At 42.3% G+C, this 19,020-nt stretch overlaps 1 protein-coding gene across 1 annotated transcript in view; it reads right to left on the minus strand.

Annotated features, from left to right (window-relative positions):
• The window catches only part of lrp1bb (low density lipoprotein receptor-related protein 1Bb), a 285,401-nt gene that overhangs the window by 15,696 nt on the left and 250,685 nt on the right, over nucleotides 1-19,020 (minus strand). The window contains exons 72-84 of the mRNA XM_030112422.1: nucleotides 18,552-18,674; nucleotides 18,294-18,416; nucleotides 16,569-16,712; nucleotides 16,156-16,290; nucleotides 14,971-15,090; nucleotides 14,559-14,800; nucleotides 14,187-14,410; nucleotides 13,607-13,713; nucleotides 8,219-8,335; nucleotides 7,781-7,954; nucleotides 5,614-5,739; nucleotides 5,218-5,382; nucleotides 27-188 (exon numbers count right to left, since the gene is read on the minus strand). Coding sequence (XP_029968282.1) covers nucleotides 27-188; nucleotides 5,218-5,382; nucleotides 5,614-5,739; nucleotides 7,781-7,954; nucleotides 8,219-8,335; nucleotides 13,607-13,713; nucleotides 14,187-14,410; nucleotides 14,559-14,800; nucleotides 14,971-15,090; nucleotides 16,156-16,290; nucleotides 16,569-16,712; nucleotides 18,294-18,416; nucleotides 18,552-18,674 — 1,962 coding nt within the window. The remainder of the gene's footprint in view (nucleotides 1-26; nucleotides 189-5,217; nucleotides 5,383-5,613; nucleotides 5,740-7,780; nucleotides 7,955-8,218; nucleotides 8,336-13,606; nucleotides 13,714-14,186; nucleotides 14,411-14,558; nucleotides 14,801-14,970; nucleotides 15,091-16,155; nucleotides 16,291-16,568; nucleotides 16,713-18,293; nucleotides 18,417-18,551; nucleotides 18,675-19,020) is intronic.

Below are 19,020 nucleotides of genomic sequence, written 5' to 3' on the forward strand. Positions count from 1 at the left end.
TCGTCTGTGGAAGCTGCAGGACTCACGGTAGAGACAGCGGTCTCCGGTATACTCCGCCATGCAGCGGCACACGGGCTGGTTGCCCTGCGTGACGTCGCACGTTCCCCCGTTCAAGCAGTAACCGTCACAGATCCGCTTCTCGCAAAAGGGCCCTGAGAATCCAACCGGACACCGGCACGTCGGCTTTCCTGAAGACAGGTTAGAGAGAGAGACAAAAAAAAAAAAACAATATTATCAACGGAGAAGACCAATTCTTACATCTTGTGGGAGAAAAGATGGAGCTCACATTTTTTTCAACGCACACAGCATTCGTGTGCGGGTCAAGGTGACAGTCATTCGGCGCCCGGGGAGAGGAACTGAGGTGCTCTATTTTTTCTTCGTTATGTCCTCGAGGGGCGTCTGGGTTATCCTAAATTGTACCCAGGCCAGATGCAGGATGCATGTAATTCCTCTAGGGTGTTCTCATTCCGCTCACAGTTTCCCCACACATGCCTGGAATATCTATCACAGGAGATGTTCTCTGGAGCAGGCGTCCAAACTGGCTCAAACCAGACTAGTAAATTCTTTACACTTCAACTCAAACGTCAGGCTGATCACAGCCCTGCTGAAAAATGCCTTCTTGTTCATTTGATGCTACTTCAATCGTGTGATATTAGGCTACTGGTGATTATTACATTATTCTATGTGAGGTTTTATGTCTAAGTGTCTGCTCTTTGTTGAAAGTAAAGAAAAACAAGGCGAAAGAAACTTTGTAAACTCTAACTGTCCACTCTATTGCTGGTAATCAGTCAAAAACGCATCGCCGCCTAAAGCGGTAGCATTATAGTAACTCTTTACCTCACATGGCACATTATTTCCAGCACAGCTAATCAGTAAAGAAACCAACACACACAAACCACGTGGGCACCACTTAATTTCACTGATGAAATTATGCAAATACTTCAGATAAGCCTCTTACGCGCTCTCAGAAACGGTGCCCTTCCTGCCACGACACACTTACAATTTCCTAACGGACGGGCAGGAGCAGGGGGCTCGTTCAAGGGTAACAACTCACAACTACTTGTGTTGCCATGGATACGGGTCTCACCATGTAGGTCACACTACGCCACTTGGTAATTTCACACTCCTCAGCTCTGTGGCCGGGATAATCTGGGTTTGAATTGTCCGAGAAACAATCATTCACACCTCCGTTAACTCGGTGGCCGCTGGAGCTCGACGCTTCCGCCCCGCTCAGGAAGTCTGAACGACGGACTGTGTGTGTGTCTGTGTGTGTGTGTGTGTATGTGTGTGTGTGTGGGTGTGCGCGCGCATGTACGGCGTATTTTCATCTTTACGTGTGCGTTAGTACGCCATTTAGAGAGCGTGAAAAAGCATCAGCATGCGAAAGGCGTCAGCGTTAACAGCTTGGATGTTGTAAAGTTCTAAACTTTATGGAATATTATAAATGTAACTGACAGACGGATCCACCTTTCATTCCTTCATCTGAGACTGTATGTGAGGGTGATTATTCATGACAGGCAGATTCGGTGACGCTGTATCAGAACTGTTTGGATATGACGTTCCAGATGCTGCGAAGGTTTAGAGAATGACAATTTATCACTCTGTCAAGATTAATCATCAATTTTATGTGCTTTTGACAGATTTAATGAGTCTAGCAGAGGAAAAAAAAAAAAAAAATTAAAAGCCTCCCAGCTAATTATTATGAACAATAAATTAATTCAATTAAAAAAAAAAATAGAAACTTTGCGATCTAGAAAAAAGAAAATAGGAAAATGAATTTTTTGTTTTGGAATAAATGTGAAACTATAAACATCATTAAACCAACCAGCCTCACAACGCACCAACAACGGCAAAAGAAGTCATTGCAGACAGCAGCAAAGTTTAGTCTGCTGTATTAGTTCAGTCTGTCTGCTCTGTTAGTCATTACCCTGCGTTGTGAAGCGGATGCATCACTGTTTCTCTGTTTGTATGCCCCGTTCTTCCCCTTCTATCCTGCATGAGGCATAAATGGAAACACGGCTCAGTGTGAAGCAGTGAGCGTGTGCAACAGAGCATGGCGAACTTGAAGATGTTTATTTAAAGGCGCGGGTTGCGTTGCTTCGTTGAAGTGCACGATGTTAGACTGTGTGCGCTATTACAAAAATGAAGCTGCGTCGACTACAATGAAGCATTTTATTGTGGACCTCGTAATTTCTCACTGAGTATCTTTGAAGACACGCTGAACGAGCCTCTTTAATCCGTAATGGCACCATCTATACAAGATCATTATAGAAAGAAATGTGCTTCAACTTTATAAACAACGTCGCCTGATCGATAGATTTAGGCGTCTCCTCACCCAGACAATGAGCAGTATGAGAGTTATCCAGAGAAGATTTAAGGGAAACAGACTGTACCTGCTCTCGTCTACATAATGCTTCTGCTAAGACAGTTTTTCTCCACATTTTCTGCACTGACTGGGAATAATAAGTTACACACTACAGAGAACATGATGGAAATACATGTGCAGTTTTTATTTCAAAAACCCGGAATATGATCTGAGACAGAAACCGTGGATTCAACTCTGGCTTCATGTCACAAAGTGGGTCTTCAACCCGAGTGCCTTCGTATTTGACATTGCACTGGAAATAATTGGTGAAAATGGGAAGTGTCAAGAGTGGAAAGCAATCCGTAAGAAGAACTTTTTTTTTTTTTTCACTTCAGATCATCTTTCAAGATTCTCGAGAGAAAAACGTGCTGTTCTAACAGCCTCACTTCTCAACCGTTTAGTGAAGAGTCGCAGCTCACCCGTCCAGCGTGAGTGTATTCAGTCCCCTGATTACCTGTGAGCAAGAATGCCCTTATAGTACAAAAGGTGGGAGACAGGTCAGAACGATATTAAACGCGGGTCAATAAAATTAAAACCGAAAAAGTAAGTGAGATGAAGCCGAATGAGCTGACATACGGCGAGGTCGCACTGACTCACAGTGCAATTCAAAGAATCTTTCATCACTCGCACTGATGAAAGATACTTCACCACCGCACTTGATAAAAGACAGGAAAGAAATATATTTGAAATTTCAGTGAAGTTGGCTGTCTCTTATTACCCACTGAGAGTAAAACTAACTTTAAATTCATTCTCATGTGAACGACATACCTGTTATATTGATAAGAGGTATGTTATTTCATATGTTATTCCATAGGTATTACTATAATAATATTAAAGGGATTCTTTTCTTTCATTTTTTTTCAGTTTAAATAATATAAATATGTTTGCACCATACCCTAAAATCTCCCCCATTCTACTGCTATCACAAATCTAATCCCGCACAGACAGAAAGGATGAAAGTCTCGTTATTTGATGAAGACAACAAATCTGGATAATGGAGGCTGCCACAGATTTATCACCCCTAATTCCAGCCATTGTCAGAGGAGCACTGGCTCCGCAGTATGAAAGACAGTTACTCTTGTGAACTACGGGCTTTTTACGACAACATATTTTTATCTTGCATAATTCTGGGTGGTTGTAAGGATCTTTTTGTTACCATTAATGCCGTAAAAACCTAACAAAATGAGCAAAGCTGTTTAATGAGAGAACCCTGCTGCCAAAAGTTCCATTAAAGTGCTGGTAGACCTGTGACAGCCACAAGAGCAAGAGCTCACCTTGTGTTTTTATAGATAAAACTGGAAAAAATCCAGCCTCTAATTGATTATGAGTTTGCTCTCAGTTCTCTCTCTTTTTTTTTTCCTATCAGCTGAGCAGGAGCTTTGAGGAAATCCATTTTTCTATAATCTCTCCCCGTCTCATCTTTAGTCACTCACATATATTGACATTACTTTCGCCGTAGGTGTGCGACTCAGAAAAAATGCTGGAAAAACTGAAACAATAAAAAACATAAAGGCGCAGTGTCCCCCAGCAGCACAACATGCATTGTTTTTTTTTTTCTGTCTGGTCCGCCTCAAACAGCAAAAACAATTTATGATCCAGTGCAGTATTGTGAACTTAAATCAAAAAATAAGAGACGAGGAGCTGCAGATAATCCACCGGCATGCACTGTGAAGCCTGACAGACTGACTCACTCTGCTTTAATGAGCTGCAGTCATTATCCCGGCTCCTTTTTAATGTCACGTACAGCTGTTTTAAAAATCTAAACAGGATTGGAAAGAAGATGAAACCGGCGATATTCAAAGACGTGAGTTTGCTTCCTTTTTGGGCAGACATGTTTTCCAAACCCCTGGAGGAAATACAAACAGATTTTGATTCGATCCTTTGAAAATCACTGGTAGAGGGTTAAAAAAAAAAACAAACAAACTGCAAATTACTAGTTTCTCAAATCAGCGGCCCACTTTCTTACCTTCCTGATTGTTAGCATCAAGTGCTGTGAGTCAGTCAAACATATTGCTTTGGTTCTAATTTTATTTACTGGATTGCCATTTGATAAATACATATTTAATGAATGCACACTACTCGAATGCGGCTCTGCTGTGATAAAACATTAATGCTGGAACATAAGCCATGATTTCCGTATCAGGGCATCAACTCTGCTTATTTTTTTTTTCTGAAAATTCTGTTTATTCAATTTTTTTTTTTTTTTTTTTAACCAGAAGCACGAAATGAAGATGTTGTGGGTAATTGCTATGATGGGAGGATGATATACAAGCTTGTAAACCGGGGATAGAAGATTTAATAAGGCTGTGTGTGCATCCTGTTTCCATTTCAGCTGCTGACATATCAGCGGATTCACATACATTTAGCTGAATTGTGTGGAGCGGACGCCTTTTTTTTTTTTCTTTTCCCCCTTCTTCTCTTTCCCAGGAACCGTGAAAGCATGAAAAGAGACCTTGACTTGAAAGGGGGGCTGATGTTTGAGGCTCCTTCAAGAGGGGCATCAATGACAAAACTGCTCAACTGGCAGATGTAATGTGGCAAATTTGAGCAGAAGACAGGAAGGCGTGGAAGTTTAAAGGAAGACAAATGTGGCTGAAAGACAAAGGCTGGACCAGAGCAGGCACAAAGGAACAGCCTGCTGAATATAATTTGAGAGCTGCGGCTTCTTTTTCCCGGCAAATTTGTTCTGCGTCGACCTGAATACAAACGATCCTGCGTCGGGATGACAAGAATACCTTGATACAAACTTAGACGTATGAGCCAAACAATTATAACTTCATTATTAATTGACGTGTTCACCATCAGCCAAAATAAAATAACAGAAAAGAGGCAGAATCTTGAGGCAGACTCACCCAGAGGCGAGCCCATGCAGGTGCCTCCGTTCAGGCAGTAGTCGGTGCAGTGGTTGACCTCGCAGCGCTCCCCCGAAAAGTCGGGCCAGCAGTAGCAGCGCCAGTCTCCCTTCTCGTTGGCCAAGCAGCGGCCTCCGTTCTCGCAGGGCGGGCGGCACAGCTCACCTTCACAACAGTAGAGGCGTGATCACTGGCTGTGCCGCGGCGTGCGGCACTCGCGTCACGCCTCAGAGCGTTCTGCAGCCGCCAGCGGGCAGCAGCAACGTCTACTGTCTACTGATCAAACACACAACGGCTGGAAGATACTACCGCTTCGTGTCTTTACGCTTTTCGTGTTCCTGGGTGAAAAGTCCTCATTATCACGGCTAAAGTGGATTATTTCAAGACTCTGCCTACCTGAGATGTTGACATCGCTGCAGGTGCCGTTGACCAGCACCTTCCCCTCCGGACAGGTACATTTGGCACCGGTTGGATTGAGCAGACACATAAAATCACAAGACATCCGTAAGCACGGATTTGAAGCTGTGGAGATAAAAAAAAACAATAAAAAATTTAAAAAATCTATAATTCTGTGAGGCTTCATGACAAGTAAATCCATTTATATCAAGTGTTTTAATTTTAGTTTTGAAGAGAGTTGAAGCACAGAGAGGACCTCACACAGCTTCAGACTGAATAATCAATGATTGCGGGATGTGTTGAGAATGGGCTGCTGTTTACATGATTGGTGCCACTCGAGGAGCACCTCTTGATGCTGCCTGCAGGCCAGGCAATGCAAACATCTCCAGAGAAGCTAATCTGAGTTAATCAAGAATTAGTCACACCTTCAGGAGTTATGTTGTACTGATGATAAGCATGTTCAGGCTATGGCTGCACAGGCAAACTATTTTGAATATAATGATTAACAAGAAGATGGCAAATCAGCTTCGAAGTGAGTGTTTTGGTGCTACAGACAGGATTTGTCATCCACACGTCCACAAACATTGATTTTAGTTCCTCTTATGATATAAAAAAAATTACAGACATATATGAAACCAGTCACATGCATATACACTCCTCATTTCAACATGTCACATCTGTAACATGAGCTTCTCATCTCCTCCATTTTTAGAAAATTTAACTAAATCTACGTCCTCGGCATAAGAGGGAGACTGAACTCATGCAATCAAACTGACCCTCCGTCTCTAATGGAACGCTATATCAACTCGCACGGCGCATGCAGCGCTAAATATAATCTTGCTCACACTTGCGAGGATAAAAAAAGAATGTTCTCGGAGAGAATCTAAATGGTGGAATCGGGGTCCGGCTGAAGATATCAAACGTTCACATCACAGCGTTTTGCAAGCCGAGCGCATCTTCTGCCCACAGACTCGGAGCCGCACGCTGCACGGCCGCCCTAATGAGTCTCTGAGGAGTCCAACAGCTGCCCTTTAAGTGGGGGGAAAAAAACTGACCACGACTGAGCTGTCTGATGCTGTTTCACCATCAACACCAGCGATGGAACAAATAGCTGACGCCGGTTTACCACATGAGCAGAGCGAGAGGGAGGACGTGCCTCGTATTGATCGGCGGCGTCTTCAGAGACTGTAAAGCTGCGTCATGCCTTTTTATTGAATTCAAGTCAGTTATTATGACTAAGCGTGTTCTTAAGTGGCAAATAATGAATGTGGAGTGCTGGAATAAATACAATGCATGGATGTAAATGCATTACTAGTATTAATTTGATGATTTCAAATCAACACAAGGACTGATTTTACCCAGTGAACTGACTTTTGGTCATTTGTCCTTTAGTCATCATGTGCACGACTTTACGTGGTGGATGTCTTTGAACACTGTACTCTGTAAGAATAGTCTCCACATTCAGTGCATTTATTCATTTACAACAACATATTAAAACAAATAAAGAGTTTAACTAGACTAATGTTATAAGTATCAAGAATAAAGACAAAGAAATTCTTCACAAAAGTTTAATTGCCATTACTTTTCTCTACTAGTTTATGATGGAAATTATTCTCAATCGCTGCTGGATACCATTTAATTTGCATCTAAACACGCACAATCAGTTCCTACTAATAATGTCCTTGAACAATGACACATTTACAATAGTGCATTTACATGGCTTTATAAATAAACACCTTTTGTCTGCAGGATTCTCCTTTGGATATTATAGAAATGGTCAGGTCCATTATTACTGGCTGAAGGCAGCGTCTCTGTCTACATTGTGTCATTGGCATTGATTTACTGCTTGTTTGAATGTTTCTTTTTATGATATTTGAGCGGTGTGTTTGTGTTAAAGTTGCACTATAAATAAAAGTGAGAATGAAGCATGCCGAGTGTAAAATACACGGAGAATATGGCAAAGACTCCTGTTCGTATAAATACACCTTCATATGAGAATATTTATATCACTGGCAATAACACAATACTTAAAGAAAAAAAACCTTTTTAATTATTTAGTGTATGCTCTGGTGAACCTCTGAGTGTGTACACTTCTGGAAGGCACTCCCTAAAAACCATGATCAAAGAGAACAATATGTACTGCGAACAAACAAACATGACCACCTACCATCCTGCTGCTTGTAGCGGTGGGAGATGAAAACGTTGGTGGGCTTCTCCACCCCCAGACTGAGAAATTCCACCGACTGCTTGCCGTACTTGTGAATCTTGAAGATCTCGTGTTTTAGCCCCGTTCCATATATGTAGTCTTCAAATATATCAATCCTGTATGGCTGTGAGATTCCTGAAGGCCCGGTGGAAAAAGACAAACAGATAATAACAGATTCTTCTCTCGGCCTTGGGATGATGAAAGTTTGTATCTTGTGGTAAAAGGAAGGGGGAAGAATGTGAGAATGTGTCATGTGGGCAGATGTTAGCACATTTCTGAGAAGCTTAGCCTTCTGACACACACCAGCAATAATACTGCTGCAATTATTTGATAAAACCTCGAGTGAAGCAAAGTGTGGCTTGAATAGTTTGCAGTGTTTTATTTTCCAGCCGGCTTTACCGTGTCTCTCAGTGATTGTCACCAGAGGGTCCGAGCCGTCCAATCTCATGCTCCCGATCTGCGAGAGCTCGGGATCAGCCCAGTAAATACGTTGGTTGAAATAATCAATGGCCAGCCCTGTGGGAGGATGAAAGTAAGAGATTTATTTACCTGACAAATTGCACGGCGATCGCCGCGGAATGCCTCCGTGCGGGAGACCTTAAGGTCAGGGCCGATATGTGGAGCACAAACACCGAGATTGCGGGGGCCGTTTCCCTTTTGTTTCTAACCTCCTCAGACTGTTTCGCATTCAACATTTAATGTGCTTATGTCGAAAATATCACAGCTGTGCGCCGCGCTTTTGATGGCGGAGTTTAGGCACGCCTACATTACGATTCCAAGGCAATGACTCACTTTTACTTCCTCCCAAAAGTCTGACTGGATAATTGAACACCTGGCTGCGGCATTTAAATGGGGCCGCGTTTTTCCACTGATGATGAATTCCTCTTTCTGTGACCAAGACAGAGCGTGGGTCCCTTGAATTAAAGGAGGCCAAAGCAGCTCTTCAGAACTAGATCAGCACTAAGTGTCTCCCTATAGACATGCCACCACTTCCAAGTGGCTGTAAAGCACTCCTCACTTATAAATTCTCTTTGTGCTGTTTTGTAGCTACTGAGATGGAGCTCTTGCATTCGAGCTACTGTGGCTGTACTGGTTATACTGGTCGTGTGATTACAGACTAACACACTTCATATTGTAGCTCCCGAGGATGCTTGTCTCTGTCAAAACCAGGCATGGATACAATCACATCAACAAAATTAGGACCATATGGCATTTAAGGGTTACATTGCTCATGTATTAGAGTTTGTTATTAGCTAATAAGGCAGGTAATTACATTTTTACTCTTTTGTGCATATTGTTAGAAAAAAAAGCACGTTGACATTTCAAACTACCCTCCTGTACTGCCTTGCATTTGTGATGGTGGTATTTATCTATCACGGCCATATTCTAGATATATATTCCACTTTATCGTGCACCAATAAAGTACATTTTTCCATTAAACCACATTATACAGTAGCCTTGATCTATCTCCAACATCTGTTTCGGCCTGTTAGTCCTCCCAAATAGCCCACTTGGGTCCGACCGGTCAAAAAGTTTTTCTCTCAAAAACACCATCAGGTATTTGTAACTTGACACCGACCACACCATTATCTTGTCAGCTGCTGCCATGCAGTGATTTGATGATTAGATTATTGGAAGTAATATGTGACACCAGGTCTCAGGATCCGAGGTCAGACTGAGTGCTCAGTACAGTTTGAATTATTTCAGGTAAAAATGAGGAAAAAAAAGCGGTACGAAAACATGAGATTATGCTCATTGTCTCTCGGTTAAATGTAGAAACTCAAATCACTTTTATTAGAAAGTAATGCTTTAGTAGGTTTGATTTAAATTGTCTTTGATTGTTGTGTCTATAACCCAGAACTGAATCCACCTGGTTATCTCGACTGACCTCAATTATACTGCTCACAAATCAAACAGAGGATAGCTGGCACTTTTAAATATTCATGTGAAAGCTGAATGTTTAAAAAGACTCAGGAAGTGGTTTTGAAAAAGAAAGGTTTCATGAATAAAAAAAGAATGCAATATCATATATACTCTTCCTTGAAAATTACTTGTATTGAACTCAAACAGACTAAATATCGTGACAAAGCATAGCTTCCAATAAAGTGAAGAAAACCAGCGAACCAAAGCCAAATCAGTCTTGTCACATCACTTATTAACCATGCGATCACCATCTACTTGCATTTAACCAGCAGATTTTTAAACAGCAATAAATTTAACATGCGCTTACTAACTCACTCCTGACACCTAGTGCACCACTGTGGCATTACATAAAACTCGTACACATTTAAGGATGCTGTTCATTTCTTGATTGAGAGTAGGGCTGCACGATTTTGACAAAAAAACTAATTGCGATTTTTCTGACCAATAATGCGATTGCGATTCGATTTTCACATTTTATTCTGTCAAATGCAGAAAACAGCTAAAATTATGGTCGAAAAAAATTCTTGTTACTTTTACATGGTTTTGCTCAAATTGACACATAAAATAACCTAATGTAAACTAAACTGACAAAGCTTCAGGCAGCGGCAGCCGAGACGCCAACAGGCCTGTCTGCATCACTTTTGAAAAAAAAAAAGAAAAAAGAGTGCGTTGTTTTAATGAAATAAAATAATCAAAACCCAATGCTGTCGAAATTGTAATTCAATACTGGTCTTGCTTGCATGGTTCACAGAAAATTACTTAGACAACAGTTTCCAACGTGAAATAAATGGAAATTAAAAACCAGAACCGCACCACTGTGAAACCAACTTCAACTCGCAAAAAATAAATAAATAAATAAATAAATAAAATAAAGAACTCGCCAGCCTTTACAGATAAAGGGTAAAAAAAAATTAAAGCCGCAAGCGGCATTGGTCGGGACCGAGCCTCCTTGCCGGCCCACGACTGAGACGTCTACCCACTGACATGGGAGTTGTTGGCATCTGTCATCCACTAACATGGAGTAGTTAGCATCTCCCAACCACGAACATTGAGTAGTTAGTATCTCCCATCCACTAACATGGAGTAGTTAGCGTCTGCCATCCACTTACATGGAGTTGTTAGCATCTCCCATCCACTAACATGTAGCTCTTTGCATCTGTCTTCCACTAACATGGAGTCGTTAGCATCTTCCATCCACTAACATGGAGTAGTGAGCATCTCCCATCCACTAACATGTAGGTGTTAGCATCTCCCATCCACTAACATGGAGCTGTTAGCATCTCCCATCCACTAACATGGAGCTGTTAGCATCTCCCATCCACTAACATGGAGTAGTTAGCATCTCCCATCCACTAACATGGAGCTGTTAGCATCTCCCATCCACTAACATGGAGTAGTTAGCATCTCCCATCCACTAACATGGAACTGTTAGCATCTCCCATCCACTAACATGGAGTAGTTAGCATCTCCCATCCACTAACATGGAGTACTTAGCATGTCCCATCCACTAACATGGAGTAGTTAGCATCTCCCATCCACTAACATGGAGTAGTTAGCATCTCCCATCCACTAACATGGAGTAGCTAGCATCTCCCATCCGCTAACATGGAGTAGTTAGCATCTCCCATCCACTAACATGGAGTAGTTAGCATCTCCCATTCACTAACAGTGAGTTGTTAGCATCTCCCATCTACTAACATGGAATTGTTAGCATCTCCCATCCACTAACATGGAGCTCTTAGCATCTGTCTTCCACTAACATGGAGTAGTTAGCATCTCCAATCCACTAACATGGAGTAGTTAGCATGTCTCATCCACTAACATGGAGTAGTGAGCATCTCCCATCCACTAACATGGAGTTCTCAGCATTTCCCACCCACTAACATGGAGCTCTTAGCATCTGTCTTCCACTAACATGGAGTAGTTAGCATCTCCCATCCACTAACAAGGAGTAGTTAGCTTTTGCCATCTGCTTTTGACAGTCACTGAATGAAGGCACTGAGTGTCAGAGTTTGATTGACAGCTGCTGTCAGCTGTGTAACTGCTCTGCATGCCCATATATGGTAATTTCAGTTAGAGTGAAGAGAGGCGAAAATAAAAGTTTCTGTTTGGGAAACAACTGGTCCTTGTTCCTTTGCTGTTTGGCATAACTGAACAAAAAATATCTCGTTTGACAGGAAAATTTGTTGTCTTTCACTTGGTGAGGCTTTCAGAGCAGTCACACTTTTAGTTTGGACCCCAGAGGCCTCAGCTTGTGAGAAGCGCAAGATTTTTCCCCATCCGGCTCCATTATAACTGAGAGGCAAAAAAATGCAGAGCGCACACCTTTTCTTACCTGTGAAAACATACATATAACATGGTATTTTCCCCACTTATGTTACATCATCTTGTTCGGGAGAACCTGCTGCAACTTTGCGTGTGCTCGGTTTGTTGATAGGAGTCACGGTTTAGCCGCAGTCGCCACTTGTTCGAGGTGCTGAAAAAAGGCGACCTTTTTCCTGTTTCCCCCATTATAATGGATGAGGGCCGGAGCAAGGCAGGATTTCAGACTTCCAAATTTGAACGCTAATAAAATACACACCGTTAGACTTTTGACAAAGTTGTTCACAACTTTTGTAGAGAAAATTGTCCTCTTTCACGTCGCGTGACTCTTATGTTTGTACGACAAACGGTCTCGGAGGAGATAATTTTTTCGTGAGGAGTGATTTTGAGCAAAATTTTACTTTGAAAGGGAAATAACCGACTTCCTGTTGGATTTAGGTCAGGGGTGTCAGCGCGTGAAATCTAGATCTCAATGAGACGAACGCGTCAACGTTGGTTTGATCTCTCTACGACATTCCTGCGGGCCGTAGCGACTGTTTTAGACGTTTTTTGGGATCTAGGTGGCGCTAGAGAGCAGATGTTGGTTTTTTTTCCATTTTATAAAATTTTTCGCCGGTCATGATGTGCGTGCCAAATTTGGTGAGTTTTCGTGCATGTTTAGGGGGTCAAATTCGCGTTTACTTGGGCGTAAGTATAATAATAGAGGAGGAGAACGAGAACGACAAACGAACGAATAACAATAGAGACCTTGCCCTACGGGCAAGGTGGCCTGCGGCCACCTTGCCCTCCGGGGCTCGGTCCCTAATAATCCTTATTGCTGTAATATTCTTACATCACACTCAGTTTAGTAATCCTACTCTGGGTCATCTTCCCTCACATTATTGGGCTGCGCTTCATGTTTTCATGGAGAAAGATGAGAGCATCCACATGCTGGATGAAGGCTGGAGCTGTCGGGTGATCGGGTGAGAGAGGGAATAACCTACGACTTGTCGACGTTTCTGTAATGTGTAGCGGTGAGTCTTCAGGTGTTGGTACAAATTAGACGTGTTTCCTCTGGATCTGGCTGCTGCACAGTGACACAATCTTTGGCTCCACGTCGTTTTTTTCAAACCCAAAGTAAGTCCAAACAACTGAACTACGATTCTTTTTTAATACCAGCTGCTCCGCTCCCTCTTCTGTTGTCATCTCAGCCAGTTTCACACCGTGAATGAGTCACACTGAAAACTTTTTGCTCCTCACAACACCGCAGAGCACACACGCAGGGTTTGTTGTTAGCAACCTGATGCTAGTTTGCTGCAGCGGTGCAGTGCATACATACCTGATTCCTGTGGTCATTTCTGATTGGCCCGGAACGCGAGACTCAAATGTTTTGATTGGCGGATAGGTCTGTCACTCAAATGCCTCGAAAAACCTCAGCCCTGTGCAGTTCGGTTACCGCAGTAGTTAAAACCTCAATTTCGATGAGGTGTCGGTTAATAGTGCAGCCCTAATTGAGAGTCTCTCAAGCAAAAGAAACAACCACAAACAACAACAAACACCTACCGGTGGGTCTCCGAAGGTTTTTCTCCAGCAGCACTCGGCGCAGCGAGCCGTCCATGGCCGACTCTTCGATTTGAGAGTGATCACCGATCACACTCCAGTACATCATTCTGAAGGCACAAAAGAAATAACCCGCGTCACCATCATCTTGAGAAATGTGGCACGGCTTCGAATAAACAAATGCACGGAATTATGCATCCAAACAACCTAATGAATATATACATATTAAACATGTACTGGAACAAGGCACTTCCTGATTCAGACTCACAGTGAAAATGATTAATGTTGACGACCAACACTGTTCTCACTGTCTTGTTCGGCTTGAGAAGCTAATGTAGCTGATTAATGAACATTTAGAAATCTGATGTTTGATTAGGAAAGACTTTTAAGGCAACCACATGAGGAAGGGATGGCTTTTATTTTGTAGTAATAAAGGGAGGCCGAGATGGAGCCAGTGATTGATACTGGCGGTGGTGCAACTGATTAAGGAATGATATTTTTTTTCTAATAATCACAAGCTATATATGAATGGGCCAATCACGGGAAAGGTAAAAAAAAAACCAAACAAACATGCAGGTCTCACCCTCTGGCTGGGTTCACGGCGATGGCGTACGGTTCGCCCGCGATGTCAGTGATCAAGCGGGTGCAGTTCGGGCCTTTCAGTTGCCCCACGTTGATGGAATATCTTAGCTTAGTCCAGTGGGCTGTGTAATAACTGAACCAGTGCATCCGGGAGTGATCAGTCCAGTAAATGTTGCCTGTAATCCAGTCAGCAGAAATATCTCTGGGGCGGCGGAAGTCTGAACACTGCAGGCGACAACAGTCAAATCACATCAGGGCCTCTGTTCGACATTAACCCTTATTATTCAAACCCACAGGAGTCTGCATGCACACTTGCATCATTACAGAAGCTTTAAGGTTCAAAACGATCATAACAGCTAACAGATATACTCACAATGTTTCTGACATTTGCTTTGATATGACTTTTCTCTTGAGTGTCTTTGTAAAAAATCCCGCCCGGGTTAAACTGGGTAGCCCAGATAAACTTCTGGTTGTGAAACAGAGCATCCATCCCGATAATACGGGCGTTGTCCTCAATGTGAGAGAGCACTTTGTGTCCGTGGCTCTGGTTATATGGATACACAAAGCTTCGGATTTCCGTATCATTAGCTATGTAGAGCACTCGATCCTCTGGTCCTGTGTGGTGAGTCATTATTACAAAGAATAAAGAGAACAAACAAATATGAGATGAATTCTATTTTGTATTTCAGCACAGAAGGAGACAAACGTGTTCAGACATCTCGTGTTTTTCAGTAACAAATTACCACATATGAAGAGTGTTTGATGTCCGCTTTTAAAGATCATACCTTTTGCAATGCAGTTGCCATTGATCTCCTTATAGTTGCGGTCGCAAGTGCATTTGAAGGATCCTTTCATGTTTGTGCAGTAATGAGGACACGTGTCAAACTGTAGACATTCATTTAACTCTGGGAAGAAAAAGAACAAGGTGATTTACTACAAAAAGACTGTACAGAGGCTGTGATGATCAACACTGGAACATTCTATAAGGCAGAATAATAGGCAGAAAGTGAGACATATTCTGACATGAAATTGGAATTTTCAGGGTTTGAGTTCATTCTGTGCAGCCTGGGGCTCTTTAGCTCCTCTGTATTGTTCTCTAAAGGTTTCTGATAATTTCACATAGAGCAATTTTCATCTTCTTTTTATTATTGTTACCTTTTTTAAATTTTAACTGTATACCTGACTTATTCTAAAAAAAGACTAATAGCTAAAACTACAAAAAAATTCTACAAAAAAATTACAAGGAAAAAATAAGAATTGCTAAAAACCAGAGAAACTATTAGGATGGGGATTACTTAAAAAAAAAATAAAAAACAAGAAAAAAAACTGCCAACTGTGTGAAACTGCCAAGAATGAAACAAAAACAGGTCAAACAGTTAAAATAGCTAAAGTGGCTAAGATGCCTTCCAAAAATACAGTCAAAATTCAAAATGGCTAAAACAATTAAATTAAGTAAAATAGACTTGAAAGGTTTTAACTGCTAAAACTGGCCACAAAACTAAAACAGCTAAATTATAGTCATGAAAAGTCATGAATATGTGCTTAGCAAAAACTGCATGAATAACTTTATAAGCTGTGAGATCTTTTATGATTAGACATGTTTTGTGTCTCCAGAAGAATTTTACAAGGTGGAAAGTGACAGAAATGGCTCTTTTGATGGGAAAAGTTACAGAACCCTGATTTAGTGCGATTATATGTTTCCAATAAGATGCTAGAAAATGATAAGTTGTCGCTTTTTCGAACACAACTCAACATCTAACACATTAGTTTTATATAAGTATAATTCAGTAAGGCACAGGAGAAGACAATAACAAAAACAACCCTAGCTTAAAGTTCTCAGAAAAAGCAGTCCAACTTTTCATATTACATCAACCAAAGGGCTTTCATGTAATCCAGAGTCTCCAATGTCATCAACTAAGGAACTCCGCTGTATTGTTGTAGTGAGGGCAAACAAAGCGATCAAACATTACCTTCACACTGGCCTGTCTTCTGGTTCCTCTTAAAGCCGGGTTTGCACTGACATATAGCATTAACGTTGGTCTGGTTGCAGAGTGCATCCTCCCCGCACGGATTTGTTTTCTTTCCACACACATCTCCGCTGGAAACTGCAAATAAAGACAGGACTTTGATTATACACCAGTCTTCATCTTAGACACCTGCTGGGCTTCTCTTTTGATGTGCAGCCGCCGGGAGGACGTCTTCATCTCTCTTACAGTGCGCAGCGCACCTCCCAACACCGGCAAACATACATTACCATAAATAACAAAAGATCGCATCTAAAGCGGGAAGATTGCCGAGCGTCTTGATAACATCGCGGTGACATTTGCCGCTTTTCATCTCCTCCGAGTTCTCCTTTGATCCGCTCGTTCCAGGGGCCGCTTACATGCTTTGCAGTCCTGCTCGTCGGAGCCGCCGTCGCCGCAGTCGTTGAAGAGGTCGCACTGCAGCTGGAGCGGGACGCAGCGCCGGTTGCTGCAGGTGAACTCGGTCTTCCCGCAAGGCCGGGGTCGTCCGGCCACCACCTCTGCTTCAGGGCACACAGCGGGAGTCAGAATGGCAACCACAACTCAGGCCGAACCCCATGCAGGGCAGTTACAGTCTGGGAAATTTACGGCACAATTTAAACCCTCGGTTTTCCTTTCCTGCACGGCGGAGATCGATATCACACTTTTTGCTGTAATAAAATTTCCCCAAATGCTTTTGTTTTCAGTATGGGACAATCATGAGAATACTATTACTCCTTTAGTGAGTCTACTCTTTCATAAGCTGCCAATTGGAGGCATTTTTCTAAATTAAAAATAAAATGCACAACATTCAGAAAAACAAGTCTCAACTAATCATCCAGCCGAGAGAAACGTTGAGGCACTCTGCACATCGTGTTTGCGGTCATCAATTCACTGGATATAACTGTACGGCTTTCATTTCCTTCTTGAAAAATTATGCAGAGGGAGAATAAAAGTTTGGCACGCTCGCTCGGCGTAACAGAGAGGAGAAGCGAAGGAACATAATGAAGTGATGGAGAGATGGATGAAGGGAATTATGGGATTAAGGTGAGATCGAAGGGATGGATGGAAGAAAGAAGCTCACAATGGTGCGAGCTAATGGACTGGCGTCGGAGATGGATGGACATATCAATGGCATCAGAGGGGAAGATGGATCGGGGACAGAGGGAACGAGAGCGTGATCGAGGACGGGGGGGATCTGTCCCTCTTCGCTCCTGTCTGCTCTTGGTGATCATTCACAGAAGCCTCGTGTTGAGGGAACATATAAAGACACACAAACCAAGGGTGGCGGCATGCCTGCAAATTCGGAGACATTCGAGGAGATAAAAAAGCCAATAGACTGGATTTCACCAGTAGATCTGCTATTTACAAGACATTTTACCCGCATTTCATTTTCTTGTCCTGTAGGAACGTATAAATGGGCAACCTGAACAGTCAGAACCCCCTCCAAGCCCCCTCTGATCCCGTTACGCTGCAGAGATCAAGATTAAGTTCTGAGCTTGTGCAACTTGCCAACTTTTAAAATAAGAAATCGCAAAAAGGTCGTTGCATGAACTTAAAAAACCAGGATTTGAATGCTATTGTTTAATCTTTGTCTAGACGATTCATTCAGAAATTGGCATTCCCCCATCAGGAGGTCACAGGGTAAATCACAATGCTCCATCAGTCAGATCATGAACAAGTCTCAAAAAATAGATCCTACAAGACGGTTTTTATATTTTAATTTCCAACAATCACTTAACCTCTTCAGCTTTTTAAAAAAGATTTGAATGGAACAACTGAACTGGCAAACAAAAAAACTTTTTAATACAATCCTCAAACACTTCAGACTAGATTTTTTTTTGCAGCAGATTTCCTTTAAAACATTTCTTTTCATGCTAAACGGTTGTGAACCGCGTTTTGTCTCCGCCGAATTAATGTTCTCATTCGGAAGGATGCCTGTACTTTCAAGCTGAATGAAGCAATATCCGCACGACAAGGACAAAGATAAGTGCATCAGGGGAGCGTTCGGCTCGGCACATTTTGTTTGATACATATAAAAAAGAGAGACACAGAGAGAGAGAAAGAATTCCTACATGTAAAAAAGTTCTTCAGATCGCACTCACCACATTCTTCTTCATCCGAATTGTCCCCGCAGTCGTCCACTTTGTTGCAGACCTGATCAGAACGCAGACACACGTGATCGTTCCTGCAGCGAAACGGCCTTGTAGGAGGGCAGGGGAGTTTAGCTGCAGATCAAACCAGACGGAGAATTAATGAGAGCGTCCACTCGACAAGGAGCACGGAGGAAATCCAACAGAAGGAGGAAAAGTTTTCAGACAGGCTCTGACTGCCTTGAAAGGATAACGGTAACATCAACCCACCACACATGTCGACGTCTTCATCCGAGTTGTCGCCGCAGTCGTCCTTGCCGTCGCACACCCACGTGTGGAGTTTGCACAGTGTGTTGTTGCAGATGAATTCATCCGCCCGGCAGAAGAAAGCTCCTGCAAGCACATCAAGTCCACAGCTCAGCTCACACTGGATCTCAGGGAGGAATGAATACGGTGAACGGTTTGGTTCCAAAAAAAAAAAAAAAAAACCCTGATACATGATACACAATGATACATCATACTTCTTTTGAATCCTTGTAATGAAGCCAGTAATGTATTGTAATAGGATATTTCAGCCACTGACATAATAACATTATAACAGTTGATACATTAAGGAGCAGTATTTCGAAAAATCCTTTCAAAAAGTGAGGACTGAAGCTAAAACTGTGACAGTTTTGATAAAGTGGATGGCACAGTTGTCATATTTATTCATTGTGGATACACAACTCTGCAACCCTCT

The sequence above is a fragment of the Salarias fasciatus genome, chromosome 16 (assembly GCF_902148845.1).
Source record: "Salarias fasciatus chromosome 16, fSalaFa1.1, whole genome shotgun sequence".
In the NCBI taxonomy this organism is placed as follows: domain Eukaryota; kingdom Metazoa; phylum Chordata; class Actinopteri; order Blenniiformes; family Blenniidae; genus Salarias; species Salarias fasciatus.